Genomic DNA, 25,694 nt, shown 5'->3' with positions numbered 1-25,694 from the left:
TTCAGCTCAAGGCTAGCGCTGTACCACTTGAGCTACAGTGCCACTTCCGTTTTTCTGGTGGTTATTGGAGATAGGAGTCTCACGGTCTCTCCTGCCCGGGCTGGCTTTGAACCGCGATCCTCAGATCTCAGCCTCCTGAGTAGCTAGGATTACAGGCGTGAGCCACCAGCGCCCGGCGCTTTTTATTCTTATGGTTTTCATTTTGGATTTTTTTTTTTTTTGGTCAGTTGTGGGGTTTCATCTTTGGGCCTGGGCACTGTCCCTCAGCTCTTCAGCTCAAGGCAAGTGCTCTACCACTTGAGCCACAGTGCCTCTTCCAGTTTTGTGGTGGTTAACTGGAGATAAGAGTCTCACAGACTTTCCTGTCTGGGCTGACTTTGAACTGTGATCCCCTGATCTCAGCCTCCTGAGTAGGATTACAGGTGTGAGCTACCCGCACCGGGCTCATTTTGGATAACTTTTATTGCAATGCCTGATTTGTTACTTTTTTCCCCCAACATCTAAATTGCTGCAGTCATACATCTTTCAAAGCATCTTTTTAGAGGTTCACATAACAACAAAATTTTCCTATCTAGAGTTCACGATTCACTGGTTTTAGTATGTTCAAAACTGTGTAACCATTACTATAATCTCAAATTCTAATATTTTCATCAATCTAAAAAGAATTCCCCCCTAAAAACAAACCATATGAAAACAAAACTTAAAGGCAAAAAAAAAAAATAAGGTGTTTTCTAGGAAATAAAAGTTCAGTGTGTCTAAGGCCTAAGAAAAGAATGACAAGACCCTCAGGCTGGAAAAGTTGTTAAGGGTCAATCATTAGATAGAGGTACAGATTCAAATGTGTACAAAAATACACTTTTAGGTACTTAAAATGGTTTATTAAAGTGGGCATACACTAATAAGGAATGGTAGGAACTAAAGCAGACTGAGTACAGTCTAAACAATACAGCCACTGTTTAACTGTTTATTTCATGTTTTTCTAGAAATCAGAAATCTCATTTATTTATTTTTTATTTTTGTTGGTCAAGGGCTTTAACTCAGGACCTGGCACTGTCCTTGAGCTCTTTTGATCAAGACTAGTGATCTGCCACTTTGAGTCACAGTGCCACGTCCAGTTTTTGAGTGGTTAATTGGAATAAGAGTCTCATAGGGGACTTTTCTGCACTGGCTGGCTTTGAACTATGATCCTCAGATTTCAGCTTCCTTAGTAGCAAGGATTACAGGCATAGACCACCAGCACCTGGCTTATTTCTAACTCTTTGTTGGTTAATTGGAGATGAGAGTCTCAACCTCCTTAAGCAGCTAGGATTACAGGCATACGCCACTAGCACCTGATGGGTTTTATTTTTATGTTTCTCAATTAAGAAAAAATCGCCAGCACCCAGAAGAAGGAAAAAAGAAGGAAAGAAGGAAGGAAGGAAGAATGACAGTTACATAAAATAAAAAGCAAGACTATAAGCCAAAATACTCTGCAAACTATGAGCTTGTGATCTTTGTAGAAAGAATCCATATGAAGGGCTGGGTATGTACCTCAGAGGAACAGGGCTTGCCAGTGCTTGCTGAATTTAAATCCCAGGACTGAAAAAAAAGAAAGGGAAGGGGGGAGAAAAGTCTATGTTGAGACAGTAGGAAATAAAAGGACTTGTGAGATATTTAGGACTGAATAGGCACTTATTATATTGAATGTAGAAGCTGAGTATGCAGAGAATTAAGGCTACTTTGGGATTTTGAGTGAAAGGACCATCAAAGGAAAGCAGTTTGAGGAAAAGGAAGGATATTTGACAGGCTATAAAAATCAGGATACTCCAGGCACTGTGACTCATGCCTGGAATCCTAGCTACTGAGGAGGCTGAGATCTAAGGATTGTGGTTCAAAGCCAGCCAGAAAAGTCCCTGTAAGACTCTTATCTCCAATAAACCACTCAAAGACTAGAAGTGGCACTCTGGCTCAAGTGGTAGAGTGCTAGCCTTGAGCACTAAGAGGCTCAGGGACAGTGCCCAGGCCCAGAGTTCAAGTCCCACACCAATAAATAAATAAATAAATAAATAAATAAATAAATAAATAAATCAGGATATTGACTGGACATGTGACTTAGTGGTAGAGTACTTGCCTAGCATACATAAGGCCCTGAGTTTGATTACTCAATACCATATTAAAAAAAAAAAAAAAGCCACAGGAGCTTGGTGCCAGTGGCTCATGCCTGTAATACTAGCTACTGAGGAGGCTGAGCTCTGAGGATCGTGGTTCAAAGTCAGCCTGGGCAGGAAAGTCTGTGAGACACTTATCTCCAATAAACCACTCGAAAACCAGAAGTGGCACTGTGGCTCAAGTGGTAGAACACTAGCCTTGAGCTGAAGAGTGCAGGGACAGTGCCCAGGCCCAGAGTTCAATCCCCACAACTGACCAAACAAACAAACAAACAAAGCCACAGGATACTTTCTAATTTGGAGACATTAAAAATAGATTGATTCCTCATATTTTTATCTAATATGGTATTTTGCCATGTGAAAATTAACCAAAAATAGCCGGGTGTTGATGGTTCACACCTGTAATTCTAGCTACTCAGGAGGCTGAGATCTGAGGATTGCCATTGAAAGCCAGCCAAGGAAGAAAAGTCCATGAGACAGAAAAATCCTTAAGGCACTAGCCTTAAGGACAAAGAGGCTCAGGGACAAAGCCCAAGCATGACTGGCAAAAAAAAAAAAAAAAAGAAAGATTGGGCTGGGAAGGTGGCTCAGTGGTAGAGCGCTTGCCTTGTATGCATGAGGCCCTGGGTTTGATTCCTCAGCACCACATAAGCAGAAAAAAAAAAGCCGGAAGTGGCAGTGTGGCTCATGTAGTAGAGTGCTAGCGTTGAGCTGAAGAGCTGAGGGACAGCGCCCAGGCCCAGAGTCCAGGCCCCAAAACCAGACCCCCCCCAAAAAAAAACAAGAAAGAAAGAAAGAAAGAAAGAAGGAAAGAAGGAAAGAAGGAAAGAAGGAAAGAAGGAAAGAAAGAAAGAAAGAAAGAATAAAAGAAAACTAGCCAAGCTGGCCATGGTGGTGCATGCCGGTAATCAACGAGGAAGATGAGGCAGGAGGATCACGAGTTCCAGAACTAGCCAAAAGGGGAACAAAATATGGAAAGATACTCAGTTATGCCACTTACAATGTCAACAAATAAGAAATAAACCAGGCATGGTAGCACAAGTAGTGCAATACTGTAATCCCAGCATTAGGAAGGGTAAGACAGGAGGATCTCAAGTTCAAAGCCTGCCTGGGCTACATACATAGTGACACACTGCTCAAAAAACTGAAAACAATAAGCTGGGTATGTGGCTCAGTGGTAGAGTGCTTGCCTAGCATGCATGAAGCCCTGGGCTTGATTCCTCAGTACCACATAAACAGAAAAAGCCAGAAGTGGTAGAGTGCTAGCCTTGAGTAAAAGCAGCAGCTCAGGAACAGTGCCCAGGCCCTGAGTTCAAGCCCCAGGACTGGCAAAAAAAGAAAAAAGAAAAAAAGAAACAAACCAAAAAAAAAAAAAAACCTAACCAAAGAAAAACCTGGAAATAAGTAAAAATTCAACATTGAGTGCAGGGCTAAATACATTAGCATGTTAATCATTTGGATGTGTGTGTGTGTGTGCACGTGCGCGCACATGCACGTGCATGGTGGTAACATACCAGCAGGACCATTGAATTCCAGGTAAACCTAGGCAACATAAGAAGAACTTGTCTCAAATAACAATAACAATTCTTTTTTTTTTTTTTTTTTGTCAATTGTGGGGTTTGAACTCAGGGCCTGGCTGCTGTCCTTCAGCTTTTTCACTTCAGGCTAGTGCTCTACCACATTGAGCCACAGCTCGTTTGTTTTCTGGTGGTTAACTGGTGATCAGAGTCTCATGGAATTTCCTACCCAGGCTGCCTTCAAATGAAATCCTCAAATTTCAGCCTCTGAGTAGCTAACATGAACCACAGGAACCGGCACAACAGTAATTCTTTTTTTTGTCGGTCGTGGGGCCTGAACTCTGGGCTTGGGTGCTTTCCTTCAGCTCTTCAGCTCAAGGCGAGCGCTCTACCACTTGAGCTACAGCGCCACTTCCGGTTTTCTGGTGGTTTATTGGAGATAGGAGTCTCACAGTCTTTCCTTCCCGGGCTGGCTTTGAACCGTGATCCTCAGATCTCAGCCTCCTGAGTAGCTAGGATTACAGGCATGAGCCACCAGCACCCGGCCACAACAGTAATTCTTTTTTTTTGTTTAAATTTTATTTTATTTTATTTGTGAACATACTGTACAGAGGGGTTACAATTACATGGGCAGGATAATGCGTACATTTCTTACCAAGCATTGCAGCCTCCTCCTTTGTTTACCCTTCACATCCCTTCCCAGCCTCCCCCCTCCCCCCCAACAACAGTAATTCTTAAAGGAACCCCAGATATGTACACAATGATCACAGTGTAGACTTGTGTATTAACAGAGATTGAAATATAAAGTTTGTCGAGGTAGAAAATACTATGTGTATCGTTTATTATCTGCTCATCATTTTTGTGAAAGATAAAGGTGGTAAATTCCATATATCATACCTCTTCAGTTTTCTTAGAATGCAATGACTATTGTTTTACTTCCTACCTGGTGAATGATGGAAGTCAGGGATGCATTTATCACCACAACACCATCTCTCAGGGCTTTTACTACATGGTAAGATCCATTCACAGTAGTTACTTGCTCTTCAAAGTATTCCTTCAGAAAGTTGTACATAATCCTGAGATTCTGCAATGAGCCCAACAGCAACACAAACCTCAAGGGATGTTCTTCCCTTAAAGTCATCTTATTCCAAAGCATATATAAAACTGTAGCTATGCATTAATGGGATAAAGAAATAAGAATAGGGCTGGGAAGGTGGCTCAGTGGTAGAGCGCTTGCCTCTCATGCATGAGGCCCTGGGTTCAATTCCTCAGTACCACATAAGCAGAAAAAGCCGGAAGTGGCGCTGTGGCTCCAGTGGTAGAGAGCTAGCCTTGAGTTGAAGAGCTGAGGGACAGCGCCCAGGCCCAGAGTTCAGGCCCCACTACTGGACCTCCCCTGCCCCCCCCAAAAAAAAGAAGGCTGAGATCTGAGGATCAAAGTTCAGCTTTAATAAGGGCTATGAGACTCTTATCTCCAGTTAATAATAAAATGAGCTAGAAATGGAGTTGTGGCTCAAGTGGTAGAGTGCTAGCTTTCAGCAAAAAAGCGTAGGGACAATGCCCAGGCCTTGAGTTCAAGCCTCAAGACTGGCACAAACAGCAACAACAGAAAGAAAACCTTTGGTTTTCCTCATGGAGATTCTAAATTGAGAAAAAGAAAATTAATTTTAAACTGGAACTACTGGCTGGAACAGCGGTTCATACCTATAATTGCAGTTGTTTGGGAGACAGATATCAGGAAGATGGAGATGTGATGTTAGCCCAGGCAAAAAGTCAGTGAGATTTCATCTTAATCAACAAGCTAGGTATGGTGGCATTCACCTATAACAGCCCAGCTATGAGGGAGGCTGTAGGTAGAAGGATCATGGTTTGAGGATGGGCAAAAACAGGAGATCCTATATAATAAAAACTAAATAATTAACTAAAGCAAACAAGGGCTAGAAGTGTCGCTCAAGTGGTAAAGTAACTGTCTAGAACGTGGGAAACTACCAGTACCACTACCAAAAAAAAAAAAAAGGTCCTAGTTTTGAAAGATCCATAAATGCAAATATCAGGAACAGAGAAAGTAAAAACTTAGGTGAATTTTAGTGCAATTTGTAAATTCCATAAGTTAATATTTCTCAGAAAAAAAGGTGAATATAACACTTCCCATCTGATATTCACACTATTCTCAAACCACAAAACTCGTAGCCATCTCAGAAGTGAATCTGAAGAGTGAGGATCCCTCCAAAGTGTTATCACTGGGACTCTCTTCAACTCCTTCCTGTAATTGACTTTTGTTTTGAGGTTTTTTTGTTTTTTTGGTTGGTTGTGGGACTTGAACTCTGGGCCTGGGTGCTGTCCCTGAGCTCTTCAGCTCAAGGCTAGCACTCTACCACTAGAGCCACAGCACCACTTCTGGTTTTCTGGTGGTTTATTGGAGATAAGAGTCTCGAGTACTTTCCTGCCCGGGCTGGCTTTGAACTGTGATCCTCAGATGTTAGCCCCCTGAGTAGCTAGGATTACAGGCATGAGCTACCGGCTTCTTTCTATAATTCTTACCATATTGTAACTTTACTTCTAGTGAAGTATTCCTCAAAAATTAGTAACAGTTTAAAAGCTAGTAACATTCATTTCCAAAAGTAAAACATGGAAAGGAAGAGAGGGATCTTCCACTGGACAGATAGACCAGTCCAGGGAACTATCCACATGAGGAGCTAGAGGAACATAAAGACACTCATGGACTGGAGGTGTGGTTAAAGTAATACAATGCCAGCCATGAGGTGAGCAAAAGTAGAAGGCCAGAGTTCCAGCCCCACACTACATGCACACACACACACACACACACACACACAGAGCACACACACATATACACAGCACACACCCCAAAAAACAAAATAGCAAGAGAGACTCACATCTGAAATATAGACCTTTGTGCTGCTTTTGTCAAACACTTCTACTGTGATGACATACACCTGTTCCACCTCTAGACTCCATCGATCTCCAGGATAAATGGTGAAGCCTACATACATATCAAGATACACAAATATCAGGTTCCAAAGCAGGTTATTTAATCCCTATCTCAAGTTGTATAATAAATTAGAGTTCCACAAATCTTGCTTTAAAGCTGGGTGAAGATGGTTCACACCTGTAATCCTAGCTATTCAGGAGGCTGAGATTTAAGGATCCTGCTTCAAAGCCAGCCCAGGCAGAAAAGTCTGTGAGATTATTATCTCCAACAAACTACTCAGAAAAAGCTGGAAGTGGTGCTGTGGCTTAACTGATGGAGCGCTAGCTTCGAACACAAAGAGGCTCAGGGACAGCACCCAGGCTCTGACTTCAAGCCCCAGGATTGGCAAAAATAAATAAATACTAAATAAATAAATAAATAAAAATCTTGCTTCAATTTAGCTCACCTCACGCATAAGGAAACTGTTATATATGTGGAAAAGAACAAACCACAACTTGAGCTTATTCCTAATACATCAGATAGATTTTCAGGGTTTTTTTTCCCCAGTTATTCTTTGTTTCATTTAGGCTAATAATATTAAGAATCTTTTTTTTTTGCCGGGCACTGTTGGCTCATGCCTATAATCCTAGCTACTCAGGAGGCTGAGAGCTGAGGATCACAGTTCAAAGCCAGCCCAGGCAGGAAAGTCCCCATGAGATTCTCATCTCCAATTAATCATAGAAATAGCTGGAAGTGGCACTGTAGTTCAAGTGGTAGAGTGCTAGCCTTGAGCTGAAGAGCTCAGGGACAGCACTCAGGCCCAGGGTTCAAGCCTTATGACTGACCCCCCCCCCAAAATAAAGAATCTTTTTCCTTGTATAACATCTCTTATCCTAACTCAAAGATTACATGATATGCATTTTTATATTGTTTTACAATCTCTGTTTTAAAATGTTCCACTCTCACAGCATTTACTTAAGTTTGAAGTTAGCTGTTCTTGAAATGAAGGTAAGGACCTTAACAAGTCTCCAGTTTATAATGCACTCATTTTAGTGAAATAATTGAAATTACTCAAATTTCTGAAAATACCTAAAAATCCAGGCTCTACAACATATATGGTGCAATTTGGGAGTCCAGATACAGATCTCATATGGACATCTTAATATTTTCTTAAGGAAATCATGTGAGCCAGAGCTGAATGAATACCGAAAAGTGAGCTACCAAAGAAGAAAATAAATGCACAAATAAAACAATCTTTCATCTCTCTTGAAAAGCCAAAACTTAATCCATACATCTAAGAAAAATTCTTGAACTTTTGGAAGATGGAATGAGAGAAAGAAGATTGTGTTCTTTTAAAATTCATTTAGCTGGGCTGGGAAGGTGGCTCAGTGGTAGAGCGCTTGCCTTGCATGCATGAGGCCCTGGGTTCGATTCCTCAGCACCACATAAGCAAAAAGAAAAAAGCCAGAAGTGGCGCTGTGGCTCAAGTGGTAGAGCGCTAGCCTTGAGCTGAAGAGCTGAGGGACAGTGCCCAGGCCCAGAGTTCAGGCCCCACGACTGGACCCCAAAACAAAAAAACAAAACAAATAAAATTCATTTAGCTGCAGAATTGTTTCTCCAAATAAATTCTTTTTTTTTGGGGGGGGGGTTTCCGGTCATGGGGCCTGAACTCTGGGCCTGGGTGCTGTCCCTCAGCACTTCAGCTCAAGGCTAGCGCTCTACCACTTGAGCCACAGCGCCACTTCCGGCTTTTTTTTTTTTTGCTTATGTGGTGCTGGGGAATAGAACCGAGGGCCTCATGTATGCAAGGCAAGCGCTCTACCACTGAGCCACCTTCCCAGCCCCTCTCCAAATAAATTCTTATATAGGAGCCTAGTATGTGATGCAGAACAATGTCGTACCAGACTTTTTGACTAAAGAGATAAACAGTGGTGATGGAGATGAGGATGGAGGGAAGGGGCAAACTTTACCACTCAGCAACATGCCTAAGGCACCATAGACAGTTTTAAAATTCTTACCTGATTTTCTATCAGCAGCAAATCTTTGATAACAAAATGTTATTTTTGCCATCAAAAATAGTGCCAAGGGCTGGGAATGTGCTTAGTGGTAGAATGCTTGCCTAGCATTCATGAAGCCCTGGAATGGATTCCTCAGTACCACATACACAGAAAAAGCAGAAAGTGGCACTGTGGCTCAAGTGGTAGAGTGCTAGCCTTGAGCAAAAGAAGCTCAGGGACAATGCCCTGGCCCAGAGTTCAAGCCCCATGACTGAAAAAAAAAAAAAACATTCCAAAAGCCAGGTGCTGAGGTTTCATGCCTGTAATCCTACCTACTCAGAAAGCTGAGATCCGATCTCAGCTAGCCCAGACAGGAAAGTCCATGAGACCCTTCATTTTACAGAAAAAAAAACAGAAATAGTGTTGTGGCTCAAGTAAGTAGAGTGCTAGCCTTGAGCAAAAAGGAGCCTAGGGACAGTGCTCAGGCCCAGAGTTCAAGCCCTAGAATCAGAAAAAAAAAAAAAAACACACAAAAAAATGCCAAGTCAATTATACATCATACTAGTTCAAGTCAGTTAACTGCTGGGCATGGGGCACTCAGGCCTGTAATACTAACTACTTAGGAAGCTGAGATCCCAAAGGTTGTGGATCATCTGAGCTGGAAAGTCTGTCCTCTAGGAAACTGGAAGTGGTGCTGTGGCTCAAACTGGTAGAGAACTAGCCATGAGCAATAAGAACTTAGAGACAATGCCCAGGCCTTGAGTTCACCAGCCGCCCCCCCCCAAAAAAAAAAAATTCAGTTAACTTCTAGTAGAAATGAAAATTCATTGCAGCATGGGTCTATAATAATCTAATGAGAAATATATTATATTTACCTCTTAAAAACATACTACCTCTAAAACCTGAGAAGAAATTATTTCTGCTCTAAAAAACATATAACTGAGATGACTAAACATTAAGTACTCAAAATTCAAAGCACACTGGTTTAATTGTTGTATTAATTCAGTCAGAAGCTATACTACAAATTATAAAACTGGCATAGTAATTAAAGATTGCTTTTACCTATGCATTAAAACAAGTCCAGGCAACCAGTACCAAACTAGGCTTCGTTCTGATGTGTACTTGAATATAACATTCATAAAATATAAAAGCTAGAAAGAAATTCAGAAATATAGCATTCCCTTCATTTTCAGATAAAGGAACATCTTCACAGTTCTCTACATCAATTCCTTCCTTTGTTATCAAAATAAAATATCTTGCCTTCCAGCTAGTTCTTAAACTTATATTCAGAATCTCATTTCTTCTTGCCTGTCAGAAGACCTTGTTCCATTAAACTTGCTACATAAGCAGTTAACGCTGTTGAACTATATTTATTGACATGTTCAAGTTACTCCTACTTTAAAAGAAAGTTCTCTTCATGGTTTTTAAGATTTTGCCTTGCTTTTCTTTTTTCAAAATCAAGATATTTTTGCTAACAAGGTGACTCAAACTAATTTTTCAGTCTTGGTCTTTCTTACTATTTCCATCAGATTTCACTTGCTAAGCATTTTCTTTGTAAATTCCTGAGATGGCTACAATGAAATTCATATGTCTTGGTTTACCTATTATTTCTTTTTAAAATTTTGAAGATTAAACTCAGGACCTCATGCAACCTAGGCAATGAGCTACCACTGAGTCCTTTATCTCATCCCTACCTTTTTGGAGGGCAATATTGGAATTCAAACTCAGAGCCTCACAATTGCTAGACAAATCATTCCTAATACTCCCCCCTCCCCCTTTGGTGCAGTCTTAGGGCTTGAACTCAGGGTTTCAGTGCTGTCCCTGAGTTCATATCTATAATCCTAGCTACCAAATAAAAAACAAAATTGAATGAAATAAAAATTCTCTGTAAATTTGAAATATAATTTGGATTCATTTATCAGTGATTGAATTAGGAGTATTTTCTATTTCTGAACACTTGAATCATTTCACAGATGTCAATTATATTTTTACTATATGCCTAACAGTTGACTATAATAGATGTTATGTGCCTCTTTGCTCAATCTTTACAGAGCAAGTTTAGTGAATTTTTTTTTGGGTTGGTCGTGGGGTCTGAACTCTGGGCCTGGGTGCTGTCCCTTAGCTCTTCAGCTCAAGGCTAGTGCTCTACCACTTGAGCCACAGCACCACTTCTGGCTTTTTTCTGCTCATGTGGTGCTGAGGAATCGAACGCAGGGCCTCATGCATGCAAGGCAAGCACTCTACCACTGAGCCAACTTCCCAGCCCAAGGTTTAGTGAATTAACAATTATTCTCAACTAATTTTAAAAACACTAATTAAATATCTACTGCTTATAACCTTTCCTTAATTATCTTTCCTCAATTATCATGTGAAAATAGGCCAAATTAGATTCACACATGTTCTTATAAACTCTATTTTCCTTAGTGCACTAATTATAATTGATTGAGGATGCAAATAAGCAATAGAGCCAACAGTTCCTAAGTTGCAACTATTCTCATTTTTCTATACACACAGGGCTAGATAGTATAACAATAATAATTTATAGTTATTTGTTAAAAATAAAAATCTAGCTGCCAGGTGCTGGTGGCTCACACCTGTAATCCTAGCTACTCAGGAGGCTGAGATCCTGAGGATCATGGTTCAAAGCCAGCCCGGGCAGGAAAGTCCATGAAACTCTTATCTCCAATAAACCACAAGAAAACCAGAAGTGCTGATATGGCTTAAGCTGTAGAATGCTCGCCTTGAGCTGAAGAGCTGAGGGACAGCGCCCAGGCCCAGAATTCAAGCTCCACGACTGACAAAAAAATAAATAAAAAATAAAAATAAATTAAAAAAAATAAAAATCTAGCTGGATGTGGAGGTTCATGCTGTAGTCCCACCTATTCAGAAGGTAGAGGTTGGAGGACTGAGGTTCAAGGCTGGCTGGCCCTTGCAAAATCAGTACAAGACAATATCTGAAAGCCAAACTAAAAAGCAAAAGGACTGGAGGCATTGATCAAGTTGCAGTGTACCTATGTAGCAAGCATAAGGAACTGAGTTTATTCCCAGTATTGTAAAACTGTAAAAAATTTAAAAAAGAGAGAAAGGGAGGCGGGGGGGGGGGGGGAGGCTGGGAAGGGATGGGAAGGGCAAACAAAGGAGGAGACTACAATGCTTGATAAGAAATGTACTCATTATCTTGCCCATGTAATTGTAACCCCTCTGTACAGTATGTTCACAATAAAAAATAAATAAAAAAAAGAAAAAAGAGCGAAAGAAAAAAGGTCCAGTAGCATAATCATTCTTAATAAAGTACATTATCAAAGAACATGTTTAGGATTTGGGGAAGTGTAGATTGACAGAGAAACTTGAGCAAAGGATACTTTTGTGGACAAAGACAAGATTAGTCTGGCCCAGCTGGAGGGCAGTCACCATGGCTGTCTTCTCATCCAGTGTAGCCACTTTCCCCACAAGAGACCCATTATGTGCAACTCTATGGTCTTGTAATTCCAGTGTATAATGTTCCAGGGGAAATTTCACCTCTGTAAAACATGAAAGTTATACAAATATAATAGCAGCAGCCACTCCAGGTTATAATGGTGTACTATTTGATTAAAAGAGAAGATTGGGAATCATGCCTAAAATAAAAAATATGAACAGTTTCTACTTTTTCCCCCATTAGGATGAATTTAGACAGGTAGCCAACTAGGAGAATACTTCATGAAGTGATGGTGGGTATGGCTTATGGTCTTCAAAATTAGCACACTAGCTGGGCACTGGTGGCTCACACCTGTAATCCTAGCTACTCAAGGAGGCTGAGATCTGAGGATCACCATTCAAAGCCAGCCTGAGCAGAAAGTCCACGAGACTCCTATCTCCAATTAACTACCAGAAAATTAATCTCAAGCGGTAGAGCGCTTGCCTTGATCCAGGACAGCATCCAGACCCAGAGTTCAAGCCCTATAACAGACAAAAAAATCAACAACAACAACAAAAATAGTAAAGGCAAATGTCTAAAAACACTGAAGCTGTGTCATTAAAAAAGTAACTGTGGGGGGCTGGGAAGGTGGCTCAGTGGTAGAGCGCTTGCCTTGCATGCCTGAGGCTCTGGGTTCGATTCCTCAGCACCACATAAGCAAAAAAGAAAAAAGCTGGAAGTGGCGCTGTGGCTCAAGTGGTAGAGCGCTAGCTTTGAGCTGAAGAGCTGAGGGACAGTGCCCAGGCCCAGAGTTCAGGCCCCACGACTGGACCCCCCCAAAAAAAAAGTAACTGAGGGGGCTGGGAAGGTGGCTCAGTGGTAGAGTGCTTGCCTTGCATCCATAAGGTCCTGGGTTTGATTCTTCAGCACCACATAAAGAGAAAAAGCTGGAAGTGGCGCTGTGGCTCAAGTGGTAGCCTTGAGCTGAAGAGCTGAGGGACAGTGTCAAGGCCCAGAGTTCAAAAAAAAAAAAAAGTAATTAAGTCATTAACCTGCTCAAGATATGAGGACTATCTCTGTCCAATGCTAAAGTACAACAATTAACTTCAATTAACCACTCAAAAACTGGAAGTGGAGCTATGGCTTAAAGTGGGTGAGTGCTAGCCTTGAACAAAACAGCTCAGAGACAGTGCTCAGGCCCTGAGTTCAAGCCTTACCACTGACAAAAATAAATAAATAAACCTTAAAAAAAGTTGAAGAAAAAAAATTAAAGAAGATATCAAATGGAAAGACATCCACGCTCATGGATTGGCAGAATAATATTGCCAAAAGCAAACTACATAATTAATATAATACCCACCAATATTCCAGTATTATTCCTCACATTTTAGAGAAATTAATCCAAAAGGTCATAGCATAAGAAATTCTAAGTGAGGGGCTGGGAAGGTGGCTCAGTGGTAGAGCACTTGCCTTGCATGCATGAGGCCCTGGGTTCAATTCCCCAGTACCACATAAGCAAAAAGAAAAAAAGCCAGAAATGGCGCTGTGGCTCAAGTGGTAGAGCGCTAGCCTTGAGCTGAAGAGCTGAGGGACAGCGCCCAGGCCCAGAGTTCAGGCCCCACGAACAGACTCAAAAAAAAAAAAAAAATCTAAGTAAAACAATTCTAAGTAAAAACAGCACTATTGAGGATACCATAATACCAAATTTCAAATTGCACTAAAGAACTAGAGTAACATGAACAGTTTGGTACTGGTACAAAAACAGATCCAAAGACAAATGGAACAGTATAGAAGGCCCAGGAATAAAACCACTATATCCAATTAATTTTTTTTTTTTTTTGCCAGTCAGGACTGGGTGTGTACCCCTGAGCTTTTATGCTCAAGGCTAGTAGTGCTCTACCACTTGAGCCACAGCTCCACTTCAGCTTTTCTGGAGTATGTGTGTTGGGGGTGGTGGTTAATTGGAGATGAGAGTCTCACAGAGTTTCCTTCCCAGGCTGACTTGGAACTGTGATCCTCAGATCTCAGCCTCCTGAGTAGCTAGGATTACTGGTATGATCCACTGGCACTGGGCATAATTTCTGATAAAGGAGCCAAAAACATACAATGGAAAAAAAGACAATTTCTTCAACATATAGTGCTGGGAAAACTTGGTGTTCACTTGCAGAAGCTTGAAAACCAAACTTGTGTTTCTCATTCTATACAAAAATCAGCTCTAGGGCTGGGAAGGTGGCTCAGTGGTAGAGCGCTTGCCTTGCATGCATGAGGCCCTGGGTTTGATTCCTCAGCACCACATAAGCAAAAAGAAAAAAAAAGTGGTAGAGTGCTAGCCTTGAGCTGAAGAGCTGAGGGACAGCGCCCAGGCCCAGAGTTCAGGCCCTATGACTAGACCCCCCCCCCCCCCCAAAAAAAAAAAATCAGCTCTAGGAAGTGGAGCTATGGCTCAAGTGGTAGAATGCTGTCCTTGAGCTTTTTCTTTTTTTTTTGTCCATCATGGGCCTGAACTCTGGGTCTGGGCACTGTCCCTCAGCTCTTCAGCCCAAGGCTAGCGCTCTACCATTTGAGCCACAGTACCACTTCCGGCTTTTTTCTGCTTATGTGGTATTGAGGAATCAAACCCAGTGCCTCATGCATGCAAGGCAAGCACTCTACCACTGAGCCACCTTCCTAGCCCCTGTCCTTGAGCTTTTTTTTGAGTGAAAAAAAGGTCAAGGACAGCACCTAGGCTGTGAGTTCAAGACCTAGGAATAGAATAAACAAACAAACACAAAGAAAAAAACCCTTCAGTTGGATTAAAGAGCTCAAAGTAAGACCAGGAAAATGCAGGAAAAACTCTGGAAGGTCTAGGCTCAGGTAAAATTGTTTTCTCAATAGGACTTCAGTTGCCCAAAGGATCAGAGCAAGAATTAACAAATGGGACTATATCATATATACATACATACAGGTATATATGTAGATATACATACATACAATGAAATATTATGTAACCATTAAGTAAAATAAGACCACATAATTTTCAGGAAAATGGATCAGTTGGAGAACATCATATTGAAGGAGAAAAGACAAAAAACAAAACAGTGGGTCTGTAAGGTAGCTCAGTGGTAGAGCGCTTGCCTTCCATGCATGAGGCCCTGGTTTGATTCCTCAGCACCACATAAGCAGAAAAAGCTGGAAGTGGCACTGTGACTTAAGTAGTAGAGCTCTAGCCTTGAGCTGAAGAGCTGAGGGACAGCACCCAGGCCCAGAGTTCAGGCCCCACAACCAACAACAACAACAAAAAAGCAGGTAGCACTGATCAGTACATTGTATGTATAATCTGATGTATGGAATTGTAACCTCATTTTTTTGGGGGGGGTCCGGTTGTGGGGCCTGAACTCTGGGCCTGGGCGCTGTCCCTCAGCTCTTCAGCTCAAGCAAGGCTAGCGCTCTACCACTTGAGCCACAGCGCCACTTCCGGCTTTTTTTTTCTTCTGCTTATATAGTGCTGAGGAATTGAATCCAGGGCCTCATGCATGCAAGGCAAGAGCTCTACCACTGAGCCACCTTCCCAGCCCTGTAACCTCATTGTTGTGTCCACTTAATAATGATATTCTTTTTTTGTCAGTCATGGGGCTTGAACTCTGGGCCTGGGCACTGTCCCTAGCTCTTCGTTCAAGGATAGTGCTCTACCACTTGAGCCACAGCTCCACTTTTGGTTTGATTTATTGGAGGTAAGAGTCTCATGGACTTTCCTGCCTGGGCTGGCTTTGAACCATGATCCTCAGATCTCCTGAGTAGTTAGGATCCTCAGATCTCTTGAGTAGCGAGGATTACAGGCATGAGCCACTGGCACCCGGCTAATACTAAATTTTTTAAAAGAAAATAAATTAAAAAAGAAAAACAAATATCACATGTTTTTATTCATATGTGGAAGCTAGTCCTAAAAGACATACATACTCATGCACATGTACATATCTATACATGGATATATCCATATTATGTGGACAAACACTGTGAATGGGAAAGGGAAAATAAAGTGAATAATTTTGAAATACATTTCAAGCATATATAAAAAGCATGAAAAAAGAGACTAATTTTTTTTAAAAGGCAAAAAAGAAAACTAATAACCTCAATGAAAACTATTGATCAATAGGAAGATGGAGGGGCAGGGAAAAAAAAAGTGGACTCTTGGGGGGGTGGCTAAATAGTGGGAGTGATTGAGTTAACAAGGAGGATGAGGGGCTGGGAAGGTGGCTCAGTGGTAGAGCGCTTGACTTGCATGCTCAAAGCCCTGGGTTCGATTCCTCAGCACCACATAAGCAAAAAGAAAAAAGCCGGAAGTGGCGCTGTGGCTCAAGTGGTAGAGCACTAGCCTTGAGCTGAAGAGCTCAGGGACAGCGCCCAGGCCTTGAGTTCAGGCCCATGACCGGACCCCAAAAAAAAAAACAAGGAGGATGAAGGAAGTTGAATATGGTTGAAATGGATTGTTTGCACCTATGAAAATAGAATAGCAAATCTAGCTAACATTGTTTTGGGAATTGGGAAGAAGGGAAAGGAAAATAGTTAAGAGGGGGCGAGATTGTTTAGAATACAATGGAAATGTAACAATGAAACTCCCTATATAACTAAAGTAAGCTAATTAAAAAATATTTTATCACAAAATCTAAAAACATAAAGAAGTGGGATTGCTTCTTTGTTAGCAACGGAAAGGACTTGAAAAACCTGAATCACAGAAAAAGACAAATCATCTTACCTGTCATTCTTCCCTGAACCATTTTTGCAACTTGGTATTTAATATATGCTCCTACTAAAAGATAAATATCATGGGATGGTATAAGAAATATATTCTCCAAAACCAGCAGACGTATCGATGCTGCTGCCACTTTCTAAAACAGGGAGGGAAAAAGTCAAAGTTTCAATAGGTAAAATCCTTAAGGCTATCTTTATGAAAAGCTTACATTTTTTTCTGGCAGTTCTGGATTTTGAACTCTGACACTTGCTGGACTTACGCTTGTTAAGTTAGTGCTCTACCACTTGAGCCATACAGCCAGCTCTATTCTTTTCCTGGCTTTTTTTTTTTTTTAGTTGGGGGGGGGTGGCTTGAACTCTGGGCCTGGGCACTGTCCCCGAGCTCTTCAGCTCAAGGCTAGCACTCTTCCACTTGAGCCACAACCTACTTCCAGTTTTCTGGTGGTTTATTGGAGATAAGAGTCTCACGGACTTTCCTGCTCCGGCTGGCTTTAAACCATGATCCTCAGATCTCAACCTACTGAGTAGCTAGGATTACAGACATGAGCCACCAGCGCCCGGCTCAGTGCCCAGCTTCTCTCTTAGCTTTTTAACTTAAAGCTGAAACTCTATCACTGAGCCACAGCAACACTTCCAGCTTTTGGATGGTTAATTGGAGATAAGATTCTTATGGAGTTTCTTGCCTGGGCTGGCTTAAAACTGTGATGCTCAGATCTCAGTTTTCTGAGTAGCTAGAATTACAGGCAGGAGCCAGGGACCGCCTGGCTACATTTTATATTCTTAACTTTATTATTATTATTATTATTATTGTTGTTGTTGTTGTTGTTGTTGTTGTTGGTTGTGGGACTTGAACGCTGTCCCTCAGCTCTTCAAGTCAAGGATAGTTAGTGCTCTACCACTTGAGCCACAGCGCCACTTCCAGCTTTCTGGTGGTTTATTAGAGATAAGAGTCTCACAGACTTTCCTGCCGGGGCTGGCTTTGAACTGTGATCCTCAGAATTCAGCCTCCTGAGTAGCTAGGATTACAGGCATGAGCCACCGGCACCCAGCTTATTTTTAATTTTTATTCTGTAAGAGTTTCATGCACTTTCCTGCCTAGTCTGGCTTCAAATTATGATTCTCAACCTGACTGAGTAGCTAGAATTACAGGAATGAGTCATCAGGGGCCGGTCTATCTTTTATTCTAAATTTGAGTGAAAGCTAAGAGTTAGAGAAAGTAAAGGTAATATTAAGATTCATGAAGCTTGAGGTAGATGTGTAGCTTAATTGTAGACTGCCTACGTAATAAACAGGAGGCCCTGAGTGCAAACCCCAGTACCGATACAGATACATACACACACACACACACACACACACACACATTTGGTGGGGGGGTAGGTCAGTTGTGGGGCTTGAACTCAGGGCCTGGGCACTGCCCCTGAGCCTCTTTTTTCTTAAGGGTAGTGCTCTACCACTTGAGCCACAGCCCCACTTTCTAATTTTTGAGTGGTTAATTGGAGATAAGAGTTTCACTGAGACTTTTCTGTCCAAGCTGGCTTTGAATCGTGATCCTCAGATCTCTGGCTCCTGAATAGCTCAGATTAAACCAGGGCACAGCCACATACATATTTTTTAGACCCCTCAAAACAAAAAATAGCTCAGCAAGTTTCATGAAGCTGATGAAAAGGCACAGATAATTCTAACAGATAATTGGAAGGCTAAGGCAAAAGAATCATAAGTTTAAGGCCATCCTGGGGTATGCAGTAAGGCTTTGTGTAAGATTCATGATAATTTTCAGGCAAACTGAATTGGGGGGGGGGGCTTGAGCCACCGGTGCCTGGCCAAACTGAAATTTTAGCTTCTGATTATGAAAACAATTTTTACTCTTTATTAAATTATTAAAAGAAACAAGCTTGTAGCTAGATGTCAGTGGCTCAAACCTGTAATTCTAGCTACTCAAGATACTAGGCTAACTGGAGAAGTGGGCATGGCAGGGCACCCTATCATACTACCTGTGCTAGAATGAAAAATAGGAGGATCATAGTCCAGGCACATGATAGAGTAGAAAGCAAGACCCTATCTCAAAAATGACCATTGAGAAAAGATTTTAAAAGCTGGAGGCATGATTCCTGCCTCATTAGGAGGCATGACTCCTGCCTAACAAGCACAAGGGTACCAATTCAAACCCTATTACTGTCAAAGAAAGAAAATGTTCTAAAAGAAAATGCCAGTGATCTGAGGATATGTCAGTAATAGAGTGCTAGCCTACCATGATCAAGGCCTGGGTTGAGTTCAAACCCGAAGCTTTTTTGGTGAGGGATGGGGTAGGAGAGAAAGAGATCATACTTGTAATTAGGTAATAGTACAAAACACATACAGAAAATAAGTGTTTTGTATGCTTATCCACATGAGATGACTTTTTCAATTAAATGATCAACTATCAAGTTAGAGAGCTTCTATTACAGATTCACAACAAAAACCTTTATTTTCTATAAGACTATTGGGTGAACATTTATAGCACAAACATCTTACCTTATAGAACTGTTCGTAAATTCGAACTTTTACAACAGCAGCACCAGTTCTAATCCCAGACACCAAAATCATATCTCCTTGTTTGTCTTCTTTTTCCATCTCAGCTATATAGACGGGGGAAGAATATTCTGCCTCAGAGTATTTTAGAATCCTAAATAAAAAATAAATTTGTTTCTAGCAGAAATCAATGTTTTTTTCCCATAATTCCCTAAGAGATTTTATTCTCTGTAAGGTTGATACAGTGTACAGGGTTAAAAGGGTGACATTGACTAAGAACCATTGTACTCATAACCTGACTTAGGGAATTTTTTTTTTTTTTGGTCGGTCATGGGGCTTGAACTCTGGGCCTGGGCACTGTCCCTGCGCTCTTAAGCTCAAGGCTGGCATTCAACTACTTGAGCCACAGCACCATTTCCAGTTTTCTGGTGGTTTATTGGAGATAAGAGTCTCACAGACTTTGCTGCCCAGGTTGGCTTTGAACCATGATCCTCAGATCTCAGCCTCCTGAGTAGCTAGGACTATAGGTGTGAACCACTGTTGCCTGGCTTAGGGAATTTTTAACAACTTTGCACAACTACTTAGTAACAACAACAACAACAATCTAAAAATAATATTTGTCTCTGGGCACTGGTGGATCATGCCTGGAATCCTAACTACTTAGGAGGCTGAGATTTGAGGATTGTGGCTTGAAGCCAGCCCAAATAGGAAACTCTGTGTGACTCTTATCTCCATTAAACTACTCATGAAATCCAAAAGTGGTACTGTGGCTCAAGTGGTAGAGTGCTAACTTTGAGCACAAAGAGGCTCAGAGACAGTGCCCAGGCCCAGAGTTCAATCACCAAGACCGGAAAAAAAAAAAAAAAAAAAACCTTGTAGAAAATGTTCTGGTGTGGCGCTGTGGCTCAGTGGTAGAGTGCTAGCCTTGAGCTGAAGAGCTGAGGGGACAGCGCTCAGGCCCAGAGTTCAAGCCCCACGACTGACAAAAAAAAAAAAAGAAAAAGAAAATGTTCAGATTTCCACAAAGACTATAACTAATGTATGTGTGGCAGAAACTAGTGTGGAACTAATTACAATTTTGGTTGTCTGAGATCTATTACTTGGTACTTGAGACAAAAGTTCATACTATTAGCTAGGTGCCAGTGGCTTATACCAATAATCCTACCCATTCAGGAGTCTGAGATTGGAGCATGGCAGTTTGAGGCAATTTGGGGCAGAAAAATCCTCTAGACTATATCTCCAAAGTAACTAGCAAAAAGCTAAGTGGGGCCAGGCACCAGTGGCTCAGAGAACCTGTAATCCTAGCTACTCAGGAGGCTGAGATCTGAGGATTGAGGTTCAAAGTCAACCCTAGTAGGAAAGTTCGTGAGACTCTCCAATAAACTACCAGAAAATTGGAAATGGTGCTGTGGCTCAAGTGGTAGAATACTAGCCTTGAGGTGAAGAGCTGAGGGTCAGCACCCAGGCCCAGAGTTCAAGCCCTACAATAAAAAAAAAAAAAAAAAAAAAAGGTAGGCTGCAGGTGTGACTCCAGTGGTAGAATACCAAGCAATTAAACAAACTGATCAAACACCAGATACCTATAAGACTACTCAGGAGGTTGAGATCTGAGGGTCATAGTTTGAATCCAGCACAGGCAGTCTTAATTCCAATTAAAAAAAAAAAAAAAAGGCAGAAGTGGAGCTCTGGCACAAATGGTAGAGCATTATCCTTGAGCTGAAGAGCTGAGGGAAAGTGCCCAGGCCATGAGTTCAAGCCCCAGGACCAAATACACACAAAAAAACAAAGCTGACCAAGTTCAAAGCCTTGTGGTCAAACACCAGTACCACTAAATTAATTAAGTAATAAATTAATTTAATCAAACCACTAAATTAAGTAAGTAATACATGCTACCCAGACTCCTCTGCAGTGTCTCAAATTAAGCTATAATAAAAGTACCCGGGCTGGGAAGGTAGCTCAGTGCTAGAGTGCTTGCCTTGCATGCATGAGGCCCTGGGTTCGATTCCTCAGCACCACATAAGCAGAAAAAAGCCAGAAGTGGCTCAAGTGGTAGAGTGCTAGCCTTGAGCTGAAGAGCTGAGGGACAGTACCCAGGCCCTGAGATCAGGCCCCATGACCAGCCAAAAAAAAAGAAAAAAGAAAAAAAAAGTACCCATATTTTATGAAACTGTAACACCTCTGTACATCACCTTTATAACAATAAAATATTTAAAAAAACAACTACACTGGGCACATGTGGCCCATGTCTATAATCCTAGCTACTCAGGAAACAAAGATCTGAGTTCACAGTTCAAAGCCAACCATGGCAGGAAAGTCTGTGAGCCTCTTATCTCCAATTAACCACCAGAAAATGGGGAAATGGAACTGTGGTTCAAAGAGGTAGAACACTAGCCTTGAGCAACAGAGCTTAGGGCAAATTACACAGGATTCTAGATACTCACCTGCAGTGAGACCAAAAAAAGGATAGCCTTAGAAGAGAATCATAAAGGTGGCAATACCCAAACGCGTCTTCATATTTATATAAAATAATATATATACTGAAACAAACTCCAGAGATATGGAAACAATCACTTTTTATTTTTTTTCTTTCTCTGATGATTTTGTATAATTTACTTTATATATGGTGTATTTATGTGCACGTCTGTGGGAGGATGGGGGGAGGTACACAGAATCTGAGGAAAAAGGGTGAAAAAGTGCAGCAGTGGAACGCACTGGACGTTGGTGGAAGTGAACTACACAGCTCCTGGGTGAAGAAGAGAGGGAAGGAATGGGAGAGAATGAGGGAACAGATGACCCTGTATGATAGCAAATATATTTAGTACCTGATGCATGTAAATGTAACCCCTCTGTATATTACCTCTATAATAACAATAAAGCAAATTTTTTTAAAAAGGCCAGAATTTTGAAAAAAAAAATAAAAGAGCTCAGGGACAGTGTCTAGGCCCTAAGTCCAAGCCCCACAACCAACAACAACAAAAATAACTATATTTCTCTCATAAGTCTATCAAAGACATTTTTCCCTGGGAAATATATCTCTTTCAAAAAAGTCCACAGAGCAGAACTATCCAAGTCTACACACACGGTGGCTTTTCAGTATGCACACTTGTCAAAGGTAACTTATGATCAGTTTCCAATTTACCTAATTTTGCTAGACAGTCCTTCTCTTGCTGACTCGTTATCCTGTGCAATGCTCCACTCAAACATCATCCCTGCCAAACTACTGAAAGTATTTCCTATAGAACAAGGCAAAAAGCAGACAAGAGAGAATTATATATACAAAAACATTCAGGTATCCTCAACAAGAGAAATGTAACAAGAAAATTATTTTTAGGCCTCAGTAACAAGTAATAGTAATATTATTACTGACATAAAACACATATATGGGAGCTAGACAAAAGTGGTTCATGTCTACAATTCTAGATACTCAGGTGGCTGAGATCCAGAGAAATCTCAAAGATGGCCTGGGCAGAAAAGTTCTCAAGATTCTATGTCCAAAAAATAATCAGCAAAAAGCTGGGCTGGAGAAATGGCTCAAGTGCTGGAGTACCAAGCAAACAAGCCAATTGAGACCCTGAATTCAAACTCTGGCACTGGCAAAATAATTAATTTTATAAATCTCACATATATGGAGCTATGAGCATAGCTCAGTTAAGGTTGAAAGTTTGCCTAGCAAGTTCCCAGTATTAAAACAAAACAAGAGCTGGGAAGGTGGCTCAGTGGTAGAGTGCTTGCCTTGCATGCATGAGAAGCTGGGTTCGATTCTTCAGCACCACATAAGCAGAAGAAGCTGGAAGTAACGCTATGGCTCAAGTGGTAGAGTGCTAGCCTTGAGCTGAAGAGCTGAGGGACAGCACCCAGGCCCAGAATCCAGGCCCCATGACCAAAAAAAAAGAAAAGAAAAGAAAAGAAGGGGCTGGGAAGGTGGCTCAGTGGTAGAATGCTTGCATTGCATGCATGAGGCCCTGGGTTTGATTCCTCAGCACCACATAAGCAAAAAGAAAAAAGCTGGAAGTGGCGCTGTGGCTCAAGGGGTAGAGCGCTAGCTTTGAGCTGAAGAACTGAGGGACAGCGCCCAGGCCCAGAGTTCAGGCTCTACGACTGAACCCCCCCCAAAAAAAAAGAAAAGAAAAGAAAAAAAAAGGAAAAAACAAAACAAAACAAAAATTGCTCACCCCTGTAATCCCAACTATTCAAGAAACCGAGATCTGAGGATTGTGGTTCACAGCCAGCCCAGACGAAAGTCCATGAGAACATTATCTCCAATTAATCAGCAAAAAAAGCTGAAAGTGGAGCTAAGGCTCAAATAGTAGAGTGCCAGCCTTGAGTGGAAAGAACTAAGGGACGATGCCCAGGCCTTGAGTTCAAGCACCAGCAGTAGCACACATGCACACAAATCCATATATGATAAAGATCTTCACACTAACAATATAAGTGTTTTGCTTCACAAGTTTTCTGAAAGTAGAAAGAATTCAAGCATATTAACTTCTTTGGTTTTTTTTTTTTTTTTTTTTCCAGTCATGGGGCTTGAACCCTGGTACTGTCCCTCAGTTCTTCAGCTCAAGGCTGGCGCTATACCACTTGAGCCACAGTGCTACTTCAGGTTTTCTGAGTGGTTTATTGGAGATGAGATTCTCACAGCCTTTCTACTGGGCTGGCTTTGAACCTCAATCCTCAGATCTCAGTCTCCTGAGTAGCTAGGATTACAGGCATGAGCCACTGGCACCCGGCAAAGCATATTAGCTTCTTGCTGACAAAAGTACATTACATTCTTTCTGTTCCTTTCTATAGAAAGGTCAGCTAACATCTATCTTATGGTTGACAGTCACAGTTAAACCTGGTTACTTCAACCATTTTTACAAAAACTAGATTTCAAAAAGAGGTGGTTTTTTTGTTTTTTGTTTTTAGTGCAGGTCCTGGGGCTTGAACTCAAGGCTTGGGCACCCTGAGCTATTTTGTTCAAGGCTAGCACTCTACCACATGAGCCACACCTCCACTTCCGCCTTTCTTTGTGTCTAATTAGAGATAGCATCTCAAAGACCTTCTTGTCCAGGCTGCTTCAAATTACAGTCCTCAGATATCATCCTCCTGAGTAGCTAGGATTATAGGCATCAGCTACTGGCACCAAGCAGAGTTCTTTTCTTTTTTTTTTTTTAGGGGGGTGTCCAGTCGTGGGGCCTGAATTCTGGGCCTGGGCGCTGTCCCTCAGCTCTTCAGCTCAAGGCTAGCACTCTACCACTTGAGCCACAGCGCCACTTCCGGCTTCTTTTTCTTTTTGCTTATGTGGTGCTGAGGAATTGAACCCAGGGCCTCATGCATGCAAGGCAAGCGCTCTACCACTTGAGCCACCTTCCCAGCCCTCCATGAGTCTCTAATCTCCAAGAAACCACTAGAAAACCAGAAGTGCCGCTGTGGCTCAATTGGTAGAGCATTCGCCTTGAGCTGAAGAGTGCAGGGACAGCGCGTAAGCCTAGAGTTCAAGCCCCATGACCGACTAAAAAACAAAACAAAACAAAAAGCATTACTCTTTGGGTAGGCACCAGAAACTAACATCTGTAGTACTACCTATTCAGGAGGCTGAGATCTGAGAATTGTGATTGTAACTAGTATCTCCATTAATCAGCAAAAAGCCAGAAGTGGAAATGTAGTTCAAAAGGTAGTGTGCCAGCTTTGATTGAAAAAGCTAAACAGGAGCTCAAGGCCAAGCTGGAAAGAGAGAGAGAGAGAGAGAGAGAGAGAGAGACAGAGAGAGAGAGAGAGAGAGAGAGAGAGAGAGAGAGAGAGAGAGAGAGAGAGAGAGAGAGAGAGAATGCAAGCAAGCAAACAAGCAAGCTTGAGGCCCTGGTTCAAACCCTAGTATCAACACCAAACTAAAAAAATGGGGAACTAACAGTTGTTGTTTATTTTTAACGTTCCTCTTTTTGGTGTTACTGGGGGTTGAACCCAGGCCCTTAGTGCTTGTAAGGCAGGCATTCTACTGCTTAGGCCATTTCTTCAGACCCTTCTTGCATTGATTATTCTCAAGGTAGGGTCTCTATTCCTGTGCTTCCTCGTGTTCACTGAGGATGACAGACTTGCATCACTACACCCAGCCATTATGCTTCCTCTGCAGCTGGGATGACAGATGCAATATACCGTACTGAGCTATTGGTTGAAATAGTATCTCATGAACTTTTTGTGCCTGACCTAGCTACAAACCCCAATATTCTCTATCTTTAAAAAAACTGGGATTCCAACTTTTTTGGGGGTGAGGGGCTTAAACTCAGTGCATTATACGCCTGCTTGGCTTTTTTACTTTTGCACTTACAGCTGGTACTCTACCACTTGAGCCATGCCTCTAGTCTAGCTTTTCTGCTGGTTAACTGTAGATAATCTTTTGGATTTTTCTTTCTGGACTAGCTTTGAAGTGAGATAATCAGATCCCAGCCTCTCTAATAGTTAGGCTCACAGGTCTGAGCCACCAACACCTGACAC

At 41.7% G+C, this 25,694-nt stretch overlaps 1 protein-coding gene across 1 annotated transcript in view; it reads right to left on the bottom strand.

Annotated features, from left to right (window-relative positions):
* The window catches only part of LOC138809111 (nuclear pore membrane glycoprotein 210-like), a 90,616-nt gene that overhangs the window by 55,665 nt on the left and 9,257 nt on the right, over window positions 1–25,694 (bottom strand). Inside the window, exons 4-10 of the mRNA XM_069995520.1 lie at window positions 22,363–22,456; window positions 19,227–19,377; window positions 16,720–16,852; window positions 11,953–12,111; window positions 7,683–7,751; window positions 6,559–6,665; window positions 4,608–4,748 (exon numbers count right to left, since the gene is read on the bottom strand). Coding sequence (XP_069851621.1) covers window positions 4,608–4,748; window positions 6,559–6,665; window positions 7,683–7,751; window positions 11,953–12,111; window positions 16,720–16,852; window positions 19,227–19,377; window positions 22,363–22,456 — 854 coding nt within the window. The remainder of the gene's footprint in view (window positions 1–4,607; window positions 4,749–6,558; window positions 6,666–7,682; window positions 7,752–11,952; window positions 12,112–16,719; window positions 16,853–19,226; window positions 19,378–22,362; window positions 22,457–25,694) is intronic.

This window comes from Dipodomys merriami, unplaced genomic scaffold (assembly GCF_024711535.1).
Source record: "Dipodomys merriami isolate MVZ:Mamm:240054 unplaced genomic scaffold, mDipMer1.0.p SCAF_485, whole genome shotgun sequence".
NCBI classification, from domain to species: Eukaryota; Metazoa; Chordata; class Mammalia; order Rodentia; family Heteromyidae; genus Dipodomys; species Dipodomys merriami.
Note: the sequence above shows the minus strand (reverse complement) of the source record. Positions and strands in the feature narration are given on the sequence as shown.